At 39.8% G+C, this 23,742-nt stretch overlaps 1 protein-coding gene across 4 annotated transcripts in view; it reads left to right on the plus strand.

The window, feature by feature from the left end:
- DALRD3 (DALR anticodon binding domain containing 3) overlaps positions 1 to 23,742 on the plus strand; it is a 40,926-nt gene that overhangs the window by 16,188 nt on the left and 996 nt on the right. The window contains exons 1-13 of one of the 4 annotated variants that reach the window (XM_058167958.1): positions 5,304 to 5,555; positions 11,124 to 11,422; positions 11,709 to 11,974; positions 12,735 to 12,793; positions 12,885 to 13,010; positions 13,630 to 13,700; positions 15,394 to 15,452; positions 16,472 to 16,554; positions 18,336 to 18,459; positions 18,879 to 18,937; positions 19,712 to 19,825; positions 20,189 to 20,257; positions 21,851 to 23,420. In XM_058167958.1, coding sequence (XP_058023941.1) covers positions 5,367 to 5,555; positions 11,124 to 11,422; positions 11,709 to 11,974; positions 12,735 to 12,793; positions 12,885 to 13,010; positions 13,630 to 13,700; positions 15,394 to 15,452; positions 16,472 to 16,554; positions 18,336 to 18,459; positions 18,879 to 18,937; positions 19,712 to 19,825; positions 20,189 to 20,257; positions 21,851 to 21,970 — 1,638 coding nt within the window. In that variant the 5' untranslated portion in view covers positions 5,304 to 5,366 and the 3' untranslated portion in view covers positions 21,971 to 23,420. Of the gene's footprint in view, positions 1 to 5,303; positions 5,556 to 5,883; positions 6,593 to 11,123; positions 11,423 to 11,708; positions 11,975 to 12,734; positions 12,794 to 12,884; positions 13,011 to 13,629; positions 13,701 to 15,393; positions 15,453 to 16,471; positions 16,555 to 18,335; positions 18,460 to 18,878; positions 18,938 to 19,711; positions 19,826 to 20,188; positions 20,258 to 21,850; positions 23,421 to 23,742 lie in introns of those variants that run through there. The other 3 variants (XM_058167960.1, XM_058167961.1, XM_058167959.1) reach the window with 3 other exon arrangements.

The raw sequence follows: 23,742 nt of genomic DNA on the forward strand, positions 1-23,742 counted from the left end.
CCCTGGTTTAGATTGTAGGAGTTAATGAAACATGGGAAAAGGCCATTCTGTACCTTATGTTATCTCTCCAGTTGAAGCAAAAGGAACTCAAGATGGCACTAATTTTTACTGTTTCTGGATTGAGCAAAAGCCAATTTCCTTTGTGCATTTATATTCAGCAACAGACGTGTCCCACTAAGTTTGCAAATCACGCGTAAGATTGTAGCAGCAATGGGATTTGAACAGCAACCATCAGTAATAGAATAATAGTGCAATATTGTTAATACAGTTTAATAAAGTTTTTTGTTAATTGCATCTTAGACACACAATTATCCATTTTTAAAATGTAAGGCAAAACTTGGCATTTTTGAAAGGTGAGAACAATCCACACTCATCTGGACTAGGCCTCAGCATTATGGCAGCATTATGGCAGTAGACTAATGGTTCTACTAGAGACAGGATAATTTTCATTACTGCAACTGTCCTCACGTCACCCCTCCCCCCCAAAAGATGCAAATTATGAGTATGCAGAGAAGGACTGAACACCCAACATCTTCCACCACTGCTGACAGTCAGTAGTTGGTCTGGGGTAAGCAGGAAATCTCAGATCATCTTTTGACTGTGGATGGTGTAGGGGAATTTCTTCCCCTTTTCTGACAACCGAGAGAAAAATAGTGAAATGAGAAATGGAAAACTAGAAAGAAGTTATCTGTGAACTTGCTGCTAAAAATAAAAAATAAAATCTGTATTGCTGCTCAGAATAAACCCCTGAAATTTGTGATCTTTCTCTTTTCAAATGAATCAGAACTCTGCTTCCCGGTTTGTAATAATATTTTTTTTGCTTCTGCTATTTATGGAGGACAAGTAGCACGCAGAATTTTCCACAGTGGAAAATCAACCTCCTTGACTTGTATTCCCCAGCACTGCACACATATGTGCATGTGCGCACATACATAACATAATAATAGAGTTGGAAGGGACTTTGGAGGTCTTCTAGTCCAACCCCCTGCCCAGGCAGGAATACACTCCCTTCTGGTGTTAACTCATAAACTTTAAATTTATCTGCATTCCTAAAGGATAAAAATACAAAAATGAAGAACTTGTAATGCTGAACTTACAGATAGTGTAAATTGGGCCAAAAACTTTGGGGATGACTCTCATCCTTTCCAAATGTTGCTGTTCATTGTTACTCTCTCATAGTCCCAGTATGAAAGCACTGGCAAGCCATTTCTAAAATCTTGCTAAAAAAAAACCTGCAGGGACTTGTTCAGACAATTGCCAGAAGTCAACACTGACTCAAAGGAACCAAAAAGAGAAAGAAAAATTATTAAATACATAAGAAGCAATCCTATTTAATCAAATGTTGGTTCTGTTTTAGGCCTACCTACTTTTAGGTGTGTATTCCTGGGACATTATTCAATGGCTAAATGCATTCATCCACCAGAAATGTATTGCTTTCACTTAAACATTCTAATTCTGCCTGCTCTGAAGAGCTGAATGCCAAGCAAGACTCAAATATGGTGGGAAAAACCCTTTACACATTCAGTGAATTTGGTGTTTGAAATATTTAGCAATACATACAGAATATCCTTTCAATTGCAAGGAAGAGCTGATCACGTGGAGAAAATAAGATGTGTCAAAGAAAGAGAAGGAATTCTAGCTTTCAGGAACCACCTACTAAAGCAATAATTCACTTGGTGAATTTTGAAAGGTGTGCAAGAAAGGGTAATTTAAGGTTTTACTTGATATCTGAATTTGAAACTATGCTTTTGGAATTGAGGCAGAGGTGGCTTCACATGATTTAACCGGTTCGCCTAGTGCAGAACTGAAAACGTGAGCGTGTGTGCCTTCCACAATTATGTGTGGCTTTAAACACACAGTAGTTTCATGCATGTGGCTTCCAACGCACCACCTCGGACAGCCGCGGTGAATAGAGCGGGTGAGGTGCAGAAATCATCTGGGCTGTGTCGGTGGGGCGAGCCAGCCAGAGAGTGAGATATATAGGATGGGATAGCACCGTGGTGGGTGGGCGGGCTCAGCCAATGGTTGGAACGACCGGTACGGGCGAACCAGTCCAAACCGGCCTCTGAATTGAGGCCATTGGAGAAAAGTAGAAAATGAGAGAAGAGGGTTAGATCCCTTAGATCCAGAACTTTTTAGTTTGGCCTCAATAGTTAAAAGAGTGTTTTTAGGGGATTATTTTAATCAAAAAGGAATCCTAAAACAGCATAAAGTGCTAACGATATATAGAAATTTATTTTGCACGTATGGTTTTAAAAAGGAAGCGGCCAAGGCCATGCAAGAGACAAAACAAAATAGGATTGCTGTTGAGACCAAGGAAGCTCAGCAAGTACAATCTTTCTTCCCTCTGTGTGGTTGATAAGCTGTAACTAAGAAAAAAATTAACAGCAATATGCATTTTTTAATGCTGGTAAGTAAGCAGAAAGAAATATGGATGCTAATCCAAATAATGGCTTTGTCTTCATGTGGCATGCTCCTTCAAATATTCTGTACAGTTCATGCTTTGCCTTGCTTCGCTGCCCAAATGTTGATAAAGCCTCAGTTTCCTTCCAATTGAACTCAGCTTGTAATAATTACATCAATAAACCAATGTTGTTTTCTCAAGAACAAAACAGAAGTGGTTGTCATGATCTGGAAAATACTTTGGATTTCCCAAGCCAGCCTTCTAATGATCCAACTTCTATCTGACCAAGCAGAACTTTCTTCAAAATTATTCAAGGCCATCTAGGTGCTGTCCTAGATCACTCCCATAAATTTGTCTCATTTTATGCACGTGGTGTTTCCACAAGCCTGTCTCCAGTAAAAGATTCTAAAGCAAACTTACATGAAGGATTAACTGACATTATTAACTATAACAACAGCATCACAGAAGGAGTACAACTTTATATGTTGCTCTTTGGTCATCTATGAGGATTACTGGTTTATAGTAGAAAAAGACTGTTATAAGCATTATATGGCCACCATCTATGAATGGCTAAAAACTTAGGATACTAATGGCAAAATATATATCAAATAACTATAGAAAATATCAAAGGCATTGAGATCTTTGGTAATTCAAAAACTAAAAATCCAGTGAAGTTAGAGCTTTGGATATTAAATAAAAATATGAAATGTACAAACAGAAAAATCATTATCCACATTCTGTTCATATTTCTTTTTGTCTGACAATAATGTTTCACTGCTTGTTTTGTTAACTTTCAAGTTTCCTCATGGTCTTATGAATGAATTTACCTAACGAAAGGTAACTCCTTGAGCTTTTGAATCGGGCAAAATCTACTTACCTTCCTTACCAGTTCAGACATGCATGCGCTGCCTGTGTGCGCTCGCTTTGCTTGTGCTCATGCGTGCACAGACCTGCGCATGCGCAAAACCTGCGCATGTGCAGAAAGTAAAAAAGATTAGTTCCTGGTGAAAACCGACCACAATGGCTACCGAATTGCACGATCCAGTCCAATCAGGGAGAATTTCACCCCTGTTTTGAATGAATCTTTGAAAAAATAAAAACACTTTTCATACTAAAAATCATGAATTGGAAAGAAGAAATCTCTCTAGTACTGAGAGATACTGCAACTACTTAATGCTTATGTGATCAAACCTATTTACACAAATACATATAAATAGACACATTTCCACCTCAGAAAGACTTGAGGGCCAAAACATGCATTTGAAAACAATACAGGTAGTCCTTGGCTTAAAACAGTTCATTTAGTGATCATTTGAAGATACAACAGTACTGAAAGGTGACTAAATGATCGTTTTCATGTGACCATTGTAGCACCCCCATGGTCACATGATCAAAATTCAGACTTGGCAAGTGACTCATGATGTTTGCAGTGGGTCTGAGTCATATGATCACCTTTTGCGACCTGACCCTTCACTTTATTTTATTTTATTTATTTATTTGTCAAGAACGTATTAGGTAATTTATATAATTATAAACATGAATTGAATATATAAAATAGATACAAGTAGAGGAAACATTAGGACAGGGACGGTAGGCACGCTGGTGCTGTTATGCATGCCCCTTAACCACTTAACCACCGTGTTACTAACTTTACTGCAGTGATTCACTTAACAACTATGGCAAGAAAGGTCGTAAAATGATGCAAAATTCTCTTAACAAATGTCTCACTTAGCAACAGAAATTTTCGGCTCAGTTGTGGTCGTAAGTCAAGGACTATCTGTATATGACTTTTTAGCATGCTGAACTAAATAGCAATGAAATAGCTTTTCTTAACTGAAATGTGATTATATAGAGTACATCATAGTACTCTGATTATAGATCAGAGTACTAGTCCCTGCAAACTACAATGCAATGGGGATATCTCAAGACAGCACTTTTACTGTGGTATAAAGTTTTCAAGAGTAAAGTTAATGCAGCAAAGGCCATAAAAGCTTGCTAGATGGATATAACACACACACACGTATATATCTGTATTTTCAAATCTCGTAAGGTATAATAAATACCTTATAAATAAATACACAACAAAATACCTTATGCCACCAGACTTGAAATCCTGGGTTTAGAAAATTTAAAACTCCGCCGACTTCGGCATGACCTGAGTATAACTCATAAAATCATCTGCTACAATGTCCTTCCTGTCGAAGACTACTTCAGCTTCAATCGCAACAATACACAAGCACACAATAGATTTAAACTTAAAGTTAACCACGCCAATTTTGATTGTGGAAAATATGACTTCAGTAACAGAGTTGTTAATGCCTGGAATGCACTACCAGACTCTGTGATCTCTTCCCAAAATCCCCAAAGCTTTAACCAAAAACTATCTACTATTGACCTCACTCCATTCCTAAGAGGTCTGTAAGGGGCGTGCATAAGAGCACCAGCGTGCCTACCGTTTCTGCCCTAATGTTCCCTTTGGTTGTATCCAATTCGTATGGTTATTTCATGCTTATGCTTATATATACTGTTGTGTTTGACAAATAAATAAATAAATAAAATAATAATATGGGTTTCAAGACACAGGTTAATCCAGTGTTTCTCAAACTTGGCTGCTCTCAGATGTTTGACTTCAACTCCCAGAATTCCCTAGCCACATATCTGAAAACCTCCAAAACTGGAAAAAAAAATTGCATTAGTCTAAAATCTTGAAAGAAAAACAGCACAAATGCGCGCCTTGTTAGTCTATTTAAAAACTATACGCAGAACTAAAGGGAGTAACTTCGAATCCACTTTGGAAGCTGACGAGTGAGAAGTAGCAAAACACGCCGTTCTATACAGTTTCCCCCTCCCGCGGGACTTTTCTTTCCCAACGTCACTTCCGTCCAGCTCGTGCAAGGAAACCCCCTCGGTTCCTGCCCTCGTGAAGAGTGTTTCCCTTTCCCTCACCCCACCCTCTGTCGCTATGGAGACGGCCGACAGCCGGCTTCGCGTGTCAGAGACCCTGGCGGCGTTCAACGCCGTTCTGAGTGGAAAGGCCGGAGATGGAGCTCGTGCCTCCGTTTGGTTCAAAGAGAGCAGCGCTCGAAATTTACGGAGCCGGGACTTCTTGGCCCCCAGGGCCGCTCTGAGGGCCATCTTCGCAAACGGACAGGTGGGGGCGGGGCTGAAATAGGGGCGGGGCCTTGAGACGAAAAGGGCGGGCGGGCTGACCGTGAGGAGAAAAAGGCTGGAACGTTATCAGTTAACAAATCTGTAGAGTTTCTCGGTCATCCAGGTCAGGGGTCTCCAAGCTTGGCAACTTTAAGACTTGTGAACTTCAACTCCCAGAATTCCTCAGCCAGCTTTGCTGGCTGAGGAATTCTGGGAGTTGAAGTCCACAAGTCTTAAAATTGCCAAGCTTGGAGACCCTGATCCAGATTATGGTTTCCCTTGGGTGCTTTTTTTGAGGAGGCAATTGGACTTTCTTGTTTTTTCTTTTGAAGAAAATTTTTTCATCCAAGAAGCTTCTTCAGCTCTGACAGGATGGTGGGGAATGGAAGGATTTATATTCCTTGCAAGACAAAGATGTTTGCATCCCTTTAGAGGGTCCTTGAAGCACTTGGAGGTTTATCTGTGTCCTCAGGGTCACTTGAGTAGGGCTAATGATTCCTGTAGTCTGCAATTTTTCTTCATGCTCCCACACCATTCTTCTTAGAATAGAATAGAATAGATTGTTTTTTATTGGCCAAGTGTGATTGGACACACAAGGAATTTGTCTTGGTGCATACGCTCTCAGTGTACATAAAACAAAAGATACCTTCATCAAGAATCATAAGGTTAATGATAGTCATAGGGAACAAATAAGCAATCAGGAAACAATATCAATATAAATCGTAAGGATACAAGCAACAAAGTTAGTCCTACTGTCATTAGTGAAAGGAAATGGGTGATGGAAATGATGAATAGATTAATAGTAGTGTAGATTTAGTAAATAGTTTGACAGTGTTGGGGGAATTATTCGTTTAGCAGAGTGATGGCATTCGGGAAGAAACTGTCCTTGTGTCTAGTTGTTCTGGTGTGCAGTGCTCTAAAGCGTCATTTTGAGGGTAGGAGTTGAAACAGTTTATGTCCAGGATGGGAGGGGTCTGTAAATATTTTCACAGCCCTCTTTTTGACTCGTGCAGTATACAGGTCCTCAATGGAAGACAGGTTGGTAGCAATTGTTTTTTCTGCAGTTCTAATTATCGTCTGTGTCTGTCTTGGTTGCATGGTTGACTTGGTGGCGAGTCATTGGCCCCGATGGAAAGGGTCCGCAACTTAGGCGTCCTCCTGGATGAACGGCTGTCTCTAGAAGACCATTTGACGGCCGTCTCCAGGAGAGCGTTCTACCAGGTTCGCCTGGTACGCCAGTTGCGCCCCTTTCTGGACCGGGATGCCCTATGCACGGTCACTCACGCACTCGTGACGTCTCGTCTGGATTACTGCAATGCTCTCTACATGGGGCTCCCCTTGAAGGGCATCCGGAGGCTGCAGTTAGTCCAGAATGCGGCTGCGCGGGTGATAGATGGAGCCCCTCGTGGCTCCCGTATAACACCCATCCTGCGCAGGCTGCACTGGCTACCTGTGGCTTTCCGGGTGCGCTTCAAGGTTTTGGTGACCACCTTTAAAGCGCTCCATGGCATTGGGCCGGGTTACTTACGGGACCGCCTACTGCTACCGAATATCTCTCACCGACCCGTGCGCTCTCACAGAGAGGGTCTCCTCAGGGTGCCGTCGGTAGCGGCAATGTCGTCTGGCGACACCCAGGAAGGGCCTTCTCTGTGGGGCCCCACCTCTGAATGAACTACCCCGGATTTCGTCAGCTCTCGGACCTCCGGACCTTCCGCCGCGGGCTTAAAACGTATTTATTTAATTGTGCAGGGCTGAGCTAGATTTTAAATTATTGGTTTTAAATTGGGTTTTATTTGATATTTTAATTCTAAATTTACGGGCTTTTTAGAATCAGTTTTTTAATTGTTTTATATTGTATTTATATGTCTTTTAAATGCCTGTACACCGCCCTGAGTCCTTCGGGAGATAGGGCGGTATATAAATTTGAATAAATAAATAAATAAATAAATAAATAATAAATTCAAAGGATAATAATAATAATAATAATAGTAATAATAATAGTAACAACAACAACAACAACAACAGAGTTGGAAGGGACTTTGGAGGCCTTCTAGTCCAACCCCCTGCCCAGGCAGGAAACCCTACACCATTTCAGACAAATCGTTATCCAACATTTTCTTAAAAATTTCCAGTGTTGGAGCATTTACAACTTCTGCAGGCAACTTGTTCCACTGATTAATTGTTCTAACCGTCAGGAAATTTCTCTTTAGTTCTAAGTTGCATCTCTCCTTGATTAGTTTCCACCCATTGCTTCTTGTTCTACCCTCAGGTGCTTTGGAGACTAGTTTGACTCCCTCTTCTTTGTGGCAACCCCTGAGATATTGGAACACTGCTATCATGTCTCCCCTAGTCCTTCTTTTCATTAAACTAGACATACCGAGTTCTTGCAACGGTTCTTCATATGTTTTAGCTTCCAGTCCCCTAATCATCTTTGTTGCTCTTCTTTGCACTTTTTCTAGAGTCTCAACATCTTTTTTACATCGTGGCAACCAAAACTGAATGCAATATTCCAAGTGTGGCTTTACCAAGGCATTATAAAGTGGTATTAACACTTCACATGATCTTGATTCTATCCTTCTGTTTATGCAGCCCAGAACTGTGTTGGCTTTTTTGGCAGCTGCTGCACACTGCTGGCTCATATCTAAATGGTTGTCCACTAGGACTCCAAGATCCCTCTCACAGTTACTACTATTGAGCAAGGTACTACATATCCGGTACCTGTGCATTTTGGTTTTTTGGCCTAAATGTAGAACCTTACTTTTTTTACTGTTGAATTTCATTTTGTTAGATAGGGCCCAATGTTCTAGTCTGTCAAGATCTTTCTTGATCTATCTTCTGGAGTGTTGGCTATTCCTGCCAGCTTGGTGTCATCTGCAAATTTGATGAGTTCCCCATCTATCCCCTTGTCCAAGTCATTGATGAAGATGTTGAAGGGTACTGGGCCTAAAACAGAGCCTTGGGGTACTCCACTGCATACTTCCCTTCATGTGGATGTAGTTCCGTTGAGGACTACACGTTGAGTGCGGTTGGTCAGCCAGTTACGAATCCATCTGGTGGTGGTGCTGTCTAACCCACATTTTTCTACTTTATCTAGTAGTAGGTTATGGTCTACTTTATCAAATGCTTTACTGAAGTCCAAGTAAATTATATCGACAGCATTCCTCTGGTCTACTAATTTTGTCATTTTGTCAAAGAATGCAATAAGATTAGTCTGGCATGATCTGTTTTTGACAAACCCATGTTGGCTTTTGGTTATTACTTTGTTTGCTTCTAAGGTGTTCGGTGATTCATTGCTTGATTATCTTTTCCAGAATCTTCCCTGGTATTGAGGTTAGGCTGATAGGTCTGTAGTTTCCTGTATCTGTTTTTTTTCCTTTTTTGAAGATGGGAACTACATCAGCTCTTTTCCAGTCCTCTGGAAGTTCCCCTGTGCTCCAGGATCATTGAAAGATATAGTTCAGTGGTTCTGAGATTTCGTCTGCCAGTTCCTTCAGAACCCTGGGGTGTAATCCATCCGGTCCTGGTGATCCGAATTCGTCTAGGGTAGACAGATGTTCACTTACCACTTTGTTCATCCCAAATTGTTGCGATGTTCATCCCAAATTCCATAGCTAAAAGTCTATAAGAGATTCTCAATCGTCCAGGTCATGGTTATCCCATGGTTATCAAATCCTTCCATTCCCACCATCCAGTCAGAGCTGAAGAAGCTTCTTGGATGAGAAGTGAAACGTCTTCAAAGAAAAAGTCCAGTTGCCTCCTGAAAAAGCACCTTTAGAATAACCATGACTTGGATGACTGAGAATCTCCATAGACCTTTAGCTATGCAATTTGGGATGAACACCCTTCGAATGGTGTGGGAGTATACAGTACACTGAATCATATCCTATCCAAATGGGCTGCATTTCCATGACATAGTAAGCATAGTGTTAACCTTGATTCTGCTTTTATGGTTTAGCAAATACAGTCTTGTTAGGTTATAGTTCAATGTAATATGTGAATCCAGGCAGTGGGTTAATTCAGTGATCAGATGGAACATACTGCATTGTGTGAACATAGCCCATTCTACAAGAGTCTCAAAAGTTTACATAACAGAAGCTTTGAGGATATGGAAGGAATGGAGTCACATAACAAAAACAGAAATTCTGTGGTACACACACACATGTAATTTAATACAATAATAAAAACAAATACAAACTAAACTCAGAGAAAGAATAGAAAGATAGAATAAAAAATGTAACGAATGTTTCAAAGCTTTAACATTTTCTTTTGTATATTGAATAGAAAGTCCTTATCCAGATCATTTTCTTGTCATTTGTGTTTCCACTTTAGCTTTCTTCTCTGTCTAGTAATTCACACTTTTATTACCCAATGTTCTAATATTTCTGCGTCAGGCAAAGTTTGTTTTATATTTTCACTCCTTCGTTAACATATTTTAGGCGTAGTCTTATCTGTAAAAGTAGACAACATTTCTGATGTTTCTGACATTATAGCTACAGTTTCTGGTCCCATTCTTTAAAAATCTCCTGGAATATTTGTGTGATTTTGAAAATCTCTGTGACCAAAATCCAAAGACAACTTTTTTCCCCTTTTCCTTTTCTGTCTAGAGTTTTTAATCCCTTATAGTGTTCAATTTCTGAAATCATAAGATCTCAAATCTCTGTTTTGACTTAATATAGATAAATCAATTTGGTTCCCATGAAAAGCTATTTATTTATTTCCAAAATAGCCAAATTGGTAAAATTATCAATATTCCAGATTTGACTATACACTTAATTCATTTACAACTTTCTTGGATCAAAGTCTTGTTTAGCTTTTTGCCGTTTATTTCCAATTCTTTAAATTCTTAAACTTGTGGTTAATTTATTTTGGTTCAAGAAAGAAGGTAATTTCATCAGGTAGCTTTTCAAACTTGTCCTTCTGAAAATCTCTGATAGCTTTAAGATAATTAAATAGACAATTTCCCAAAGTGATTAGAAAGTGAGATTAGCTAACCCAATATCCTTTTAAAAAGTTCTGCTGTAGTTGTGATGGCTTGATCCCTTTGTCGCCTAGCATTCAAATAATTTTATTTATTTATGTATTTATTTGTCAATCATACATAAGATAACAGGTAAAAGTATAAACATAATTTGGATACATGAAAAGAGTAAGTAAAAAGGAATATTAGGACAGGGACGGTAGGCACGCGGGTGCGCTTATGCACAGAGACTGCTGTCCTGTGGTCTTCTCATGAGGAGCAGCCACCTGAAATACATGTGGATAATCTCTCATCCCCACTTTTTTGGACATTTAATTCTTCCATCCATTGGAAGTCCAAAATTCAAATGTATTTCTTAACAACATACGTTATAGCTTATATAATAGATATAGAATTAATCTATTTTATTTTGTATTCATAAGAGAAACTAGTATCCCATCATCTATAATGCCATTGTTGTGGTTTGTTCTGGAGCTTTAAAATGAGAATATCTTCATTTCTAATGTGTGGCATGGTTTGTTTCTGTTCTTGAACAACTAGCACCAGAAAGATGCCAATTCTGCTTGTCTTTTGTGTTTTATATTGTGATAGGTTCCCAAAGACATCATTGAGAGTGTACTTTCATTGAAGTGCCCAGGAGTGCCTCCCATTCACAACTGTCAAAATGTCCCCGCTGGACTGATTGTGCAATTGAATAGACCAACAGTCTTTGAGCAGATTCTGACAGCTCTTCCTGTATACACAAAGCCTCCTTTGACATCCCAGGGACACTGCATCATCCTCAACTGTGTGCCCCTGCATGGGCGGAAAGACCTGAAGTCACTTAGTCTGGGTCATCTGAGGGCCATCCTCATCACTGACCACTTGGCGGGCCTGCTCCATGCTCAAGGGTTAGTGCATGGAACGAGCCTTTATTGTCAATCATTTTACAGCTCAGGTTCTAAAAACATGTATGACTTTCCTACTCCTTAAAGTCCTTTCATTTTGGGTTTTCAAGGTATTTATGAGATGCAAATTAGATGCACTTCCATTGGCTCATGGCCCTTTAATCTATTGTTCCATTATGCCGTTTTTCAGAGGATTTTCTGCAGTTTATACTGTATTAGCAGTGGCATGAATGCAATGATTGTGAGCTTGTTTTGCTGTAGAATTCCTTTGTTTGTTTTGCACAAACAGAATAAACGTGCAGCTGGTTCCAGCTTTTGTCGATGACGAAATCCATCAGTTCTTGCATCAGATACAAATTGATTGGCCTTCTGGGTCAGAAGCCTCTCGAGTTCCTGAGGACATTGTGGCCTTGAAGGAAACCCTTTGCCAGTGTCAATATACTACATTTACACAGGCAAACCAGGGTGAAATTGTATGTAAACTGCACTTGAAAGAGTTCCTGGAGAAGCAGGAGGGACTGGAAGGCTATGACCCCAACTTGGATATCTTTCTTGGTAAGTGGCTTACATTCCTTTGGATCATATATGGATAGATTCATTGATTGATTATATGCCATCAAGTTGTTTTTTGATTCCTAGCAACCATATAGATAAATTTTCTCCATGATGAATATGGACAAATAGCATTATTATATCCATCCTCACGCAATAATCCTGCAAAATAGGTTGCTGTGAATATTTTAATTTTATGGATGGGCTGAGATGATGACTTGCAGGATTTGGAACCCTATTACTGATTCAATTTGATTTTAGTTGCATACTGTACTTCCTTCCAGAAGGCTTACAAAACAACATTACATATGGTGTTAAACCACCACAAAAAAGAATAATGCTCAAAAACAATAAACAAAGCAAGGAAAGCAATGTTTATTATATAAAAAAGAGGGAACTGGCGATCTGAAAGACAGTCTGGTCCTGTAGTAATTACTATTTTTCAAATGCCGAATGATTGGGAAGGTTTTAAATTGTAAAGTTATTCCTCTTTGGGGTCTTAGTTCCATAATTGGAACATGGTGGCTGAGAAAGCCCTTTTTTTGACTTTCTTATTGTGAGCTAAACCTGGTCCTGCTCTATTGTTTATGGTCAGATGGATGTTACACATGGAAAAGGGTTTTATAGTTAGAGCTACAGAGCGTTTCAACTCCATATAATTAGGAATAAACAGTCCATGAAGTAGGACCTCCAGGATACATTCGGTATACATATAGCTATTTTAGCCTGAGTGTCCTTTTGGTAATCTCCTTTTGGGTTTCAGTAACAGAAGAGAAGTTGCAGCATGTGGCTGAGCTCCAGCATGTGGCCCAGCAATGCACAGTGAGTAGATTGACAAAGGTTTGGCTCATGGTGGGTGGAAATAGCAGTCTTACCTGTCTATGACTCTCCTGGGAACTGCTGTCTTTTCCAGGAGGCTATGCCAGGAGTTTGCTGTAATATTGTGCATATTGTGAACAATGAGGAGGCATTCCAGCAGCAGAAGGTGGATCTACTGTGGAGATTAGTAGCACAGCCACAATCTTTCACAACTCAGCAGGTATGGAATGGTCTGTCTTCTGGGAAGGGTTTCTTATTATTACTATTGTTTATTTTTGGTGCTTTCAAATCAATATGGATTCCTGGTGACTTCCTGCAGTTATGTTTGCAAGACTTTTATAAGCGGTTTGCCTTTGCCTTCTCCTTCCTATGGCTGATAGAGAGTGACTGGCCCAATCATCAACTGGCATTGTGCTAAACAGTCCAGGTATCTTATCTACAGGGGTGAAATCTACTTACCGTCCTTACCAGTTTGGAAGTGCATGCACCGCGTGCACTTGCTTCACTCGTGTGTGCGTGCACATCACATGCGCAGAAGGTAGAAAACATTTTACTTCCTGGTTAAAACCAGGAAGTAAGAACACCTGGGCAGGTGGGCGGAGCTTTGCTCCACCATCACTACCAGATCGCCGAACCACCAACCACGGGTGGTAATGGATCACGAGATCCGGTCAGAACCGGGATCATTTCACCCCTGTTTATCTACTCCCAAAACATCTATTCCTCTGTTACATGCTAACATCCTTTTATAAAAAGTGAAAGGCAGCTTAATGATGGAAAGTAAATTATGTTAGGAGATTGCCTGTGATTAGTGGTTGGTATTTTTTTGTATTTCTTAGAAACACCTTGTTTGTGGGCCGGTGAAAATTACCTGCACTGATTCTTGCATGAATGCTTTTCAGTACTACCAGTAAGTTCCCATTCTCTCTCATGATTTCGACACAGTATCGTTGAATTCCACTTACCTCTTCCTTCTTGAACAAGCTGCTGATAACACTCTTACCTGATGCTCCAGAAAGTCATTTGTCTGAAATGGTGTAGGGTTTCCTGCCTGGGCAGGGGGTTGGACTAGAAGACCTCCAAGGTCCCTTCCAACTCTGTTATTATGTTATGTAAGATGTGGCACAGCAGCTCACGAAGCAGAGCAACCCCTGTTTTACTATCGGTTGAACTTGTCTCTGATTTGTGAAAATCTGTAACATCCTTCCTCTATAGTAGAGTCTGAGAAAGCTTCAAGAAATGGAAAGGCAGGTTTAGTACTCTTGAACTAGCAGGACAGTCTTGTTGGTGGGTAGAATTCTGTCTTTTCCTCATTTCACACTGAAACACTCAGTTACAATACTAGAGCCAGAGCTGACAAAAAGGGCAGACTTCTTACTGTAAGACTGCTTCCTAAGGAAATAACGGTTTTCCATCAGATCAACTTTAGTAGCCAATAATAAAAAGAGAGAATAAATAAAAGAAAAATACTCTTTCCCCTTGACATAAATGTTCTGTATTTTGGTAAAAGAGAAGCATGTGGCTGGTCTGAGAAAATACCTTAAGAGGCAGTGGTGGGGACATCTTGGGAAGGCTCCTGTTGCATCATAGAACTTAGACAAAGTGAATGGCAGCATCAGCTTTGAACCTACCTGGAGAACACTGGTCTGGAGAACGCTATCAGACAGGTAGTTGGGTTTAATGGGTAGATGAAATGAGCTGGCCCAAGGGGAATTGAGATTGTGACTAAGTGTGGTGTGACTAGAGATTATAATTTAGGAATTATTTTAGATTATGATTGTTAGTTTTGATACCCTGCATTTTGTTCTGGGAAGTCGGGGTGGGGGGTGGGGGGTAAGGGGGAGGGGAATTGGGGGGGGTTTGGCAGAGATGGAGTGATGGTTAATGTACAGGGTTAATTGAAGATGTATAAATATAATTAATGTAGGATCGGGTCTGCATAGTTACCATTTTAGAACGGTGAGGAGGGAGAAAAGAGAGAGTAGGAGGTAGGAAAGAGGAGAAGAGGAAGGAAGAGAGGTAGAAGAGGGAGAAGGAGTGTAGGGTGGAGGGAGGAGCGGATGTAGATAAGAGAAGGAGAGGAAGGTTTGGAAAGTAGAAGAAGGTAGAAGAGGGAAGAGTGTTAAAAAGGGGGGTGGTGACTGGGCAAGCCCGACTAATTGTATATAACTGTACATTGGATGAACTATTTGATATGATTGTAAAAATAAAACTTTTAAAAAAAAAAAAAGAAATGAGCTGGCCCAGGGCTGAGGTGCATTACATTACTGTGGTTGTACTTTTTTTTTCTATTTCTATGTGTCTTAGCAGCTATAGATTGTTATAGTAGAATATACAATAAAGGAAGAATTGGACCATTATGAAATGGATACTTGAAGGAAGGAGAATTCTTCCTGGAAGGATTCTTAAGCCCTGTTTTTTAACTATTATAGGAGAAGAAGAATTAACCTTTTCTTTTCCATCTTTCAGTGAACAGAAGGGTACTTCACGATAAATTTACTGTTTTGAAAATGGCAGCAGTGACATTGTAGGCAGTAAGCCAAATGCAAATGTACCAACATACATGGTTCTTTAACTGAGATCTTGCTGTTTCTAACTTGTAGGCTACGACACTCCCAGATGTATAAAGCTTCAGTGCTGAAATATGGAGATCTCTCTAAAGGTAATTGTCCATCCTGTTATGTATAATCATCATTTCCCTCTCATTTTATTGTGCTCCTTTTTGGAAAGCAAGATGTTTCACTCAAGAGAATAATGGTGATGTATTTTCTTGCTGGACGGCAGCTTGCTTTAGTTAGAACAAGGGAAAATATGTATTATATTATCTATTTGACTTGTTAGATTCTGTGAGGAATTGCTGTGTGCCGAGAGAATGTTTTTTGGGCCCAGAGTTATCCAGTACTTGCTTCTGTTCCTGATACGAACTTAGGACTTTTGTGCAGCAATGAAAAGCTCAAAAGAACACTCAGTTATATAGAGAGACTGTTAACCTCTTCATTAACTACTTAAGCATCACGCACACAAATTTTCATACTCCTTTGCCTTGTTGCACCCTGGCGAGGAGGGACCAGGGAAGACGGCAGCATTTCATAACATTCCATCCCCATCACTCTACACAAATAGAGAATCCTTTATCTGGAGAGATAAAAAGCCTTCCTCTTTATCTTTTGACGGTGACATTCTGTTAACATTCCATCATGCGGTTGTCCTGCTACTAGGATGCTGGGTCAAATGTCAGTTGATACATGGTGGTGAACTTTTGGTCTCACGGTTGATTTCCCTGCCTTTTTACCTTGTTTGATTCTACACATATGCATTCTTTTTCTAAATTTTGATTGTTCTGTTCTGTCTACCCCATCCAATCTTTTAGTTGAGTTTTAACTCTTCCATGGCTGTGTGTTGCCTTGAATTTAGACCTTGCCAGTCACACTTTCAGTTTAATTGTCTGGCCAACTGCTTGAAATACTTTCTTATGAGTCTTGTTGAGTTTTCTAGTTTTTTCATTCAACTTCAGAAGGAAATCAAAGGCTTCCCCTTCTAGAGCCTCAGTTGGCTTTGGCGAGATGCGTAGTATATCAATTTGATTAATTAATAAAATAAATTATTGAGGGATAAGTTTCATAGAATTTTTCTTTCATTTGTGATGAATAGCTCTTTTCTTCTCTGATGTCCTTTTTGCAGATGCCTCATGGACCAAAGTAATCGGTGTACTGACATCAGCTGCTATCCGATTTGAGATGCTGAGTATAGTTCATCAGAATCAGGTAAGCAGTGAGGTTCAGCCTCTGAGTAGAAATTGTAAGACTGCCTTCTGTGCAACCGAAATGTGGAATAATTTTGAAAACACATAGGCTTATATATAGAAGAAAGAGTTTATGCTAATCCAGCATAAAGAATGAGTGCTGTATTATAAACATAATGTGGTCATAAACTAAATTTGCATGATTATGTTGAATACAGAATTTGTTGGCATGGGAATGAATTATAAGATTAGTGGACTTCTTTATACTCCTATATTCCAGATGAAGCTGAACATGAATTATGAGGAAAAGAAATGGTATCTACTCTAGTAGTTTTTCCTATCTTAAAGTTTTCCAGATATAAACGTTTTTGTTCTGGTGCTATGTATGGGATCATGGGAAATAGCATTCATAAATCTAGGGCAGGAGTGTCAAACTGGCAGCCTGCGGGCCGGATGTGTCACATGAAGACCACGCCCATGCCAGCTCCTTGAAGCGAAAAAAACGTTGCGATATGTCATGTGACGGCAATGTGACACAGTGAGTTTAACACCTGAGATCTAGGGGATCCACGAGGGGGAAGGCAATGGGATATGGGATACCAAACAGAGATTGCTATCACAACTTGATGAATTTGGGTGGGTGGGGAGAGCAAATGAATCAATGCAATGTCACTTCTTGGCAAAGGGCAATTTTAGCAATTACTTCAGGCTGCTGGATGTGTTAGACCAGAGGTAGTCAACCTTTTTATACCTACCGCCTACTTTTGTATATCTGTTAGTAGTAAAATTTTCTAACCGCCCACTGGTTCCACAGTAATGGTGATTTATAAAGTGTATCGTCATCTGCGCATGCTTCTCGCACATCGTGGATTGGGTTTGGGGGGGTGGTACCGGCTACCAGCTCTGCTTGTCTGTTACAGCTGGGTGATGTGGGGGGAGATGCGCGAGCTATTCTGGGACGAGAATTCTTTTGTTTGCGGTCGCACTATAGCGCTATTTAGTTTCACTTATGTAACGTGAACTAAACTTATGCACGGGTGATACAAATAGTATATTTTCAGAAATTTAAATTGTCACAGGGAATTTTATGAAAACCTAATGAAAATGTTTTTAAATAATGCTATGAATTTTTTTTAAAAAAGTCAATTAAATTAAAAAAAAGGAAAGTGCTTCAGTATCGGACAAAACCCCTACCGCCCACCATGAAAGCTGGAACGCCCACTAGTGGGCGGTAGGGACCAGATTGACTACCACTGTGTTAGACACTGCAATTGCCTTCCCCAACCTGACTAAGGCATTCTGAGAGTTTCAGTCCCAAGATAGTTGGGGTCACCAGAAGGGAAAAGGCTAAATAAAAACAGCTTTTTATATAGACTGATTGGTGCCTTAATGCAGCAGAGCCCAGCTAGCTTGCGTACTGTAAGGTGGGATTGAAGTTAAGACATTGAAACTTCCAAGTTTTACTTGGTGGGATCTACATTCTCTGGCAATCTGGGCCTAAAATAGAAAATACTGAGAAGCATGTCTAAAAGTTAAGGCATGACAATTGGACTTCTTTCCTTGTTGGTTTGAAACCTTTTGCTGCTTATCCAAGTAGCTTCTTCAGTCTGATGAGAACTTAATAATCTTCATCAACTGAGAACCATAGCTATAGTATTTTCTTTTAATTCATTTCTCACAGTGGAACCTTGATTTAGGTAATCTACAGGCAAGATTACTGGAGCAGAGTTCAGGAACTCATTGGCAATAGGACTAGAGCTTTACTTACTTTCTTGCCAACATAATTTATTTTTGCTTCTTCAGGTTTTCTTGGATGTAGAAGAAAGCAATATCTCTATGAAGGGGACCAAAGGTGGAGCGTTTGTGATGTATAATTGTGCTCGACTTGCCACCCTCTTTGAAACATACCAGAGATCAGTAGAACAAGGTGAAAGTCTTTTTGGCTTGTATTCTGGATTCATCCATGTTTCTGCTTGGCTGAATTGGCAGTCTTTGCATTATTTTGAAAGAGCCCATTCATCTCCTCTTTATCTTAATTATTTACATATAGCAATACAAATATAGAATGGTTTGCAATACAGTAAAGCAATCTGCTAAGCTTGTTAAGTAAATTTTGAGTGTGGAAGTAGAGGAATTTATAGTAGAAAGCTAAATTGCATACAATTTGCATTGGCTTGTTAGAGTATTTATCTTATTGATACAAAAGGAAATAGTGGATCACAATACCTGGTCCTCACAAATCTTCCATCATGCCACTACAGTGCATTAACTTAATGTTTCCATCTCTGACTAATCGTCTTACATTTCTTGCTTACTGTGGTAATTAATATCTGCCATCCAATTCAGGTCTGTATCCAGTCTTTCCCCAGTCTTCTGAACTGAACTACTCCTCTCTCAGGGAAGAGGTGAGCAAAGAATTACTAAGATCCAAGCCTGGAGACCTCTCTGGATTCAGTTGAAGAATCCAATGCATCGGAAATGAAAACGTCATTTTCTGGATAAAAGATTGTTTTACCTAATTCCCCAATAAAAGATTGCTCCCAGTAATTTGCCTTCCACAATCAGTGTATATAATCTAGTTTATATATATATATATCACAGTAAGAGGGAACACCTGTTGCACAGATGTTGGCTGCTGAAGTGGTCTGGTATGTTTTGTAGCAGGAATCTCCTTGATCATTTCCCTCCTAGTTTGCAATCTAGAACATAAAAGTTTTCCTTTTTTTCCCTTCGTTTTTTCGTTCCTTCGTTCCTTCTTTCCTTCTTTCCTTCCTTCCCGCCCCATAGCATATATGCAGTATTAGCTCATGACACCCCACTCTTTCCCCCCATTGTTTTGCTTAAATGGAGCATGGAGGGAAAGATTGCTAATCCAGTACTTTGTTTATAGCATGGGAGTGGGAAGAACAAATATTTTGTTAGGGGATCATGGTTTGCATAGATCATGCAAATGATCTATGGCATCTCATGCACAATTTGGGTGTTGTCATCTCCTCAGCATCTATGGACACATCCTCTCTTGGATGTTGTCCTTCATTGAGCTCTTCCCCGTCCTATTCACTAATGACCCCGATGAAGCCAGAATTGATGCTTCTACCTGCTAGGCGCAATATGGAAATAGCAAATGGAATGGATTCTGTTGGACAAACCTGTGCCTCTGCTCTTTTTTTTTTCTTTAGGGGGAATGGCTCTTGTTGTTTAATAGCATCCTGCCTTTCCAGGAGGTCTTGACCCTCGTAACGCAGCTCCTGCTCCCCAGTGGTGGGCTAAGAATAACAGTTAGCACGGAGGCGGTAAGCTGGGATATTGCATGGCAGAATGTTATGGCTCCTTTCCCTTCCTTCATCTTGTTTTGGGGAACGATGTTAGCATGTTATTCTAAACCCCAAACACTAATTGCTGTTGAAGTTCAGATTCCAGATAGGGGAGATATTTTTTCACTTCAGAGGCTGCTTTGATCGGGATAAGTTATTAAATTCCTAGGCATTAGATTGCTTCCGATTCAGTCCCTGTGATGTTCAATTAAAAAGGACCTCAGATAGCATTTTTGAAGAAATGTTTCATCAACTCCTAGACACCAACTGTCAGCAGCCTTAATTCTCCCAAGGTATTTGTACTAAGAGAAATTGAACTATATTGCTTTTGTTGTATTATAGATTTGTAAGTTCCTGATTCAGCTAAGTATGGATTTCAGTTCCTACTACAACCGAGTGCACATTCTGGGGGTAAGTGCTCTGGAAAGATATGAAAATACATAAAATTCAGAAGGTAATTCTAAAATGCACCATTTAATGCCTCTCATTATAGCAAATAGAAAAAAAAATGGTGGGTTTACTTTTACCCAATAGAGAGACTTAAAGCACTATGAATAATTTAACCTGGCTTATCTGCCTGTCCTGTTAACTATAGGTTGAAAACTCCTACAAACTGTTTATGCGATAAACTCTTTATCTCATTCCGAACCCACTAGGAAGGAAGGATGAATTTATCCTTAGCTCTTCCAATTTTAAAGTCGAGTTTAAAATTTTAGAGTTTTTTCTCAATACATATCTTGGCATCTTTTTCTCAATACATATCTTGGCATGCACATCTCATGCACAATTTGGGTAATTTCATCTCAGCATCTATGGACTATGAACACATTCTCTCCTGGATGTTGTCCTTCATTGAGATTTTCGCTTCAGTGTTGGAAAAAAACTAGACAACTAGAAGTATTTGCCCAAGAAATGGGTCATTGCTCTTTGCAAAGCAGTATTCTGGTGGACTTCTTATATACAGTGAGCTCCTTATATACAGTATTATTCTAGTCTTTTGGAAGACTGCTAGTCCTGTCATTCAACAGGCACAGAGTGGCTTTTCAAAAGAATTGTAAGCCTTTGTTAAAAAAAAGAGAGGAGGAACAATGCTGGCCAATACAATGTGGGAAAGAGATTTATTGCTGGTTTTGTCCCAAATTAGTGTATTAAATTAGTGTATTTTTTTTTGTCAAAGGGGTTTTGTATGGCCATGTATTTTTACTACTTTTTGCAAGCAATCAGAGCTCAGTTATCAGGGCATTGCAAATTATGATTGTATTTTTTTTGTTGATTCAAGGATTGAAGGAATAGATACTAACATGGTTATGAGGAATCAGTACCAAATGTGGCAGTTGGTATCAGCATTGGTCTTGAAAAAAAATCTTAAAAGCACAGGCTGGTTAGTAATTTGGATGACTACCCAAAAATACCTAGGCTGTGGGCTAGATTTACTAAAATGTAACATACTCAGGAAAAACAAAAACTATATAAATATATTTTTACAAACATTCCAGTGAAGTTGAAGGAATTTTGAGGACAAAAGCCTTAGATTTGTTCTTGGTATTGTCCCTACAGCATCATTTGCAAATTATCAGGTTTTTTAAAGCAATAGTAAGGTTTCGGCTTCTTTTACCACTTTTCCAAGCGAATTGTTACATGTGGGAATCCTCTTCTTTGATGTGATCATGATATCAATACCAATTTTATACTCCAATAGCATCAGTGTTTCCCGTCTCTGCTGGTCAAAGGTTCCATAACACTGGAAAATCCCATAGCACAGAAAAAAATTCTTTACTGGTTACTAAAAATGAAATTCTCCCATTATGGCCGTTTATTGTGTGAATCCAGCTCATATCTGGATGATGAAATGCATATTTTCCAAGCACAGCCCCAGAAAGAAAGAGGGAGAACATGAAAGGATTTCATCCCTTTTTCTTCCCACCCTGAACTTCACCCACAAGAAAGCTGTATTTGTCCCTCTCCACATGATCTGTCTTGATCATTACTTCTGCCGCCCAACAGGAACCGCGTCCCCATTTGTTCAGCCAGATGTTTGCCCGGCTGCAGCTGATGAGAGCAGTGAGGGAAGTGTTCCACAGTGCCCTGGCCACCTTCCACCTACCTCCTCTAAGTCAGATCTGATCGGATTGGTCTCATACCTGGGCTCGGGAACCGCCTCCGCCTCCCTTTGGTGAAGAGGAAATGGGACAACTCATTCCAATGGGACAATGGAAATGGGACAATGGAGCATGGGATGTTACACTGTATTGACTAATGGACAGCTACTCAGTACATCCTTGCAGGACACGTGTTTTGTTAATGCCCTGAATTGATAAAAACAGGACACGTCAATTTCTTCTGAAATGATTCCGAAATTCTTGGAGATAATGAATTCCAGTCATAGAACAGAGAAAGAGACACATACCCTGTATTATAATTGCCTTGTTTCTGAAGTTCGTTTTAGATCACACTGGTTTTAAACAGTGTTAAGCCAATTGAATAGAAAGCTGGTGGATGCAAATGACTGTTTGCTTACATGTTTTTAGAATTCTGTTCTAAAATTGGAAACATTAATTTTCATACAATTAAAAAAAAAAAGTTGATACCAGTAGCAGGGCAAGTGTGTGTGTAAATAAAATAATGCAGACCCATGGAGATCTGTGACTGCAATTCCTCAAGGGTTCTCTGTACAAGCTCGTCTGTGCTGTGGTACTAATTTTATCTAAACATCAGAAGGTGGACAAAGGCTCAGTTATAGTAGCAGTGCTCTATGGCTTATGAAAAGACAAGAGAAAGGAGGTTGGTCTGAATCAGCCGTCTGTTCAGCATCCGCTCTCATGAAGCATAACATTATATGGAGAACAAAGTAATGTAATAAAATGTGTGCCATCCCCCTTTATTTGTACGCTCATGTGCCCATCACATGGCCCATCGGGTAGTATTGATGTAGTGGATATTGCAGTTCTTTGTGTAGGGTGGCGAGTTCAATCAGCATCTTCTTTGGGAAAATGTGGTCAATGATAGACATTAATCATTGCCACTGTTTCATCAGACCAATGAGTGATTTGCATTGTAGCCAATCTTGATGGTCACAATATGGTGGCAACTTAAATGGCAAGGTGAAATTGAGCCTCACCTTATTCCCCACCATGTGCTCTGAAAGTGCCTGGCTGTACCTCTGCAGATCCTCCATATCTGCTTAGTAATTGGACCCTTCTCTTCAAATGTTGGAAGAAACTGCAGGAATCTCGAGCCAGTGTTATCGAGAAAGGGATGCCGTGCAAGATAGAATTTAACCTTTTGAAGATCTATCCATAGTCCCATGATTTCTGATAGAGCAGAAGCAAATAGTTGACAAGTGGGAAACTGCTCTCCACAGATTATGAATTAGCAATCCAGTAGTACTAGATAAATCCTAGCGAACAATCAGACTTTGAGGATTCATGGAGTCCTAAATTTTGAGCTTATCCAAATTATTTTTCACTTCTTGAAATGTATTTGACTATTAGTAGCTCGGGTTGGTAGTTAGGTTGTTGTTCTGAGCTCCGAGCCTGGCAATTTGGTTGCAAACATTTCATCACCATCCAAGGAGACATCGTCAGTATGCTTTGAACTGTGTTCGTCAGTCAGCACGCTGGCCTTTAAATACCTTTTTATGAGATTTTATATGAACAAACAACTTCCGCACTAATTTACATCACATAAAAAGGTATTTAAAGGCCAGCATACTGACCGACAAATACAATTCAAAGCTCACTGACGATGTCTTCTCGGATGGTGATGAAACGTTTGCAACCAAATTGCCAAGCTTGGAGCTCAGAACAACAGCCTAATTTTTCATCTCTACTTTTTCTTTTATGGTAAATAATAAAGTGCTGGGCTTGAATCAAATCAGGTTCTCCTTCACCCATAAG

This window comes from Ahaetulla prasina, chromosome 2 (genome assembly GCF_028640845.1).
Source record: "Ahaetulla prasina isolate Xishuangbanna chromosome 2, ASM2864084v1, whole genome shotgun sequence".
Classification (NCBI taxonomy): Eukaryota; Metazoa; Chordata; class Lepidosauria; order Squamata; family Colubridae; genus Ahaetulla; species Ahaetulla prasina.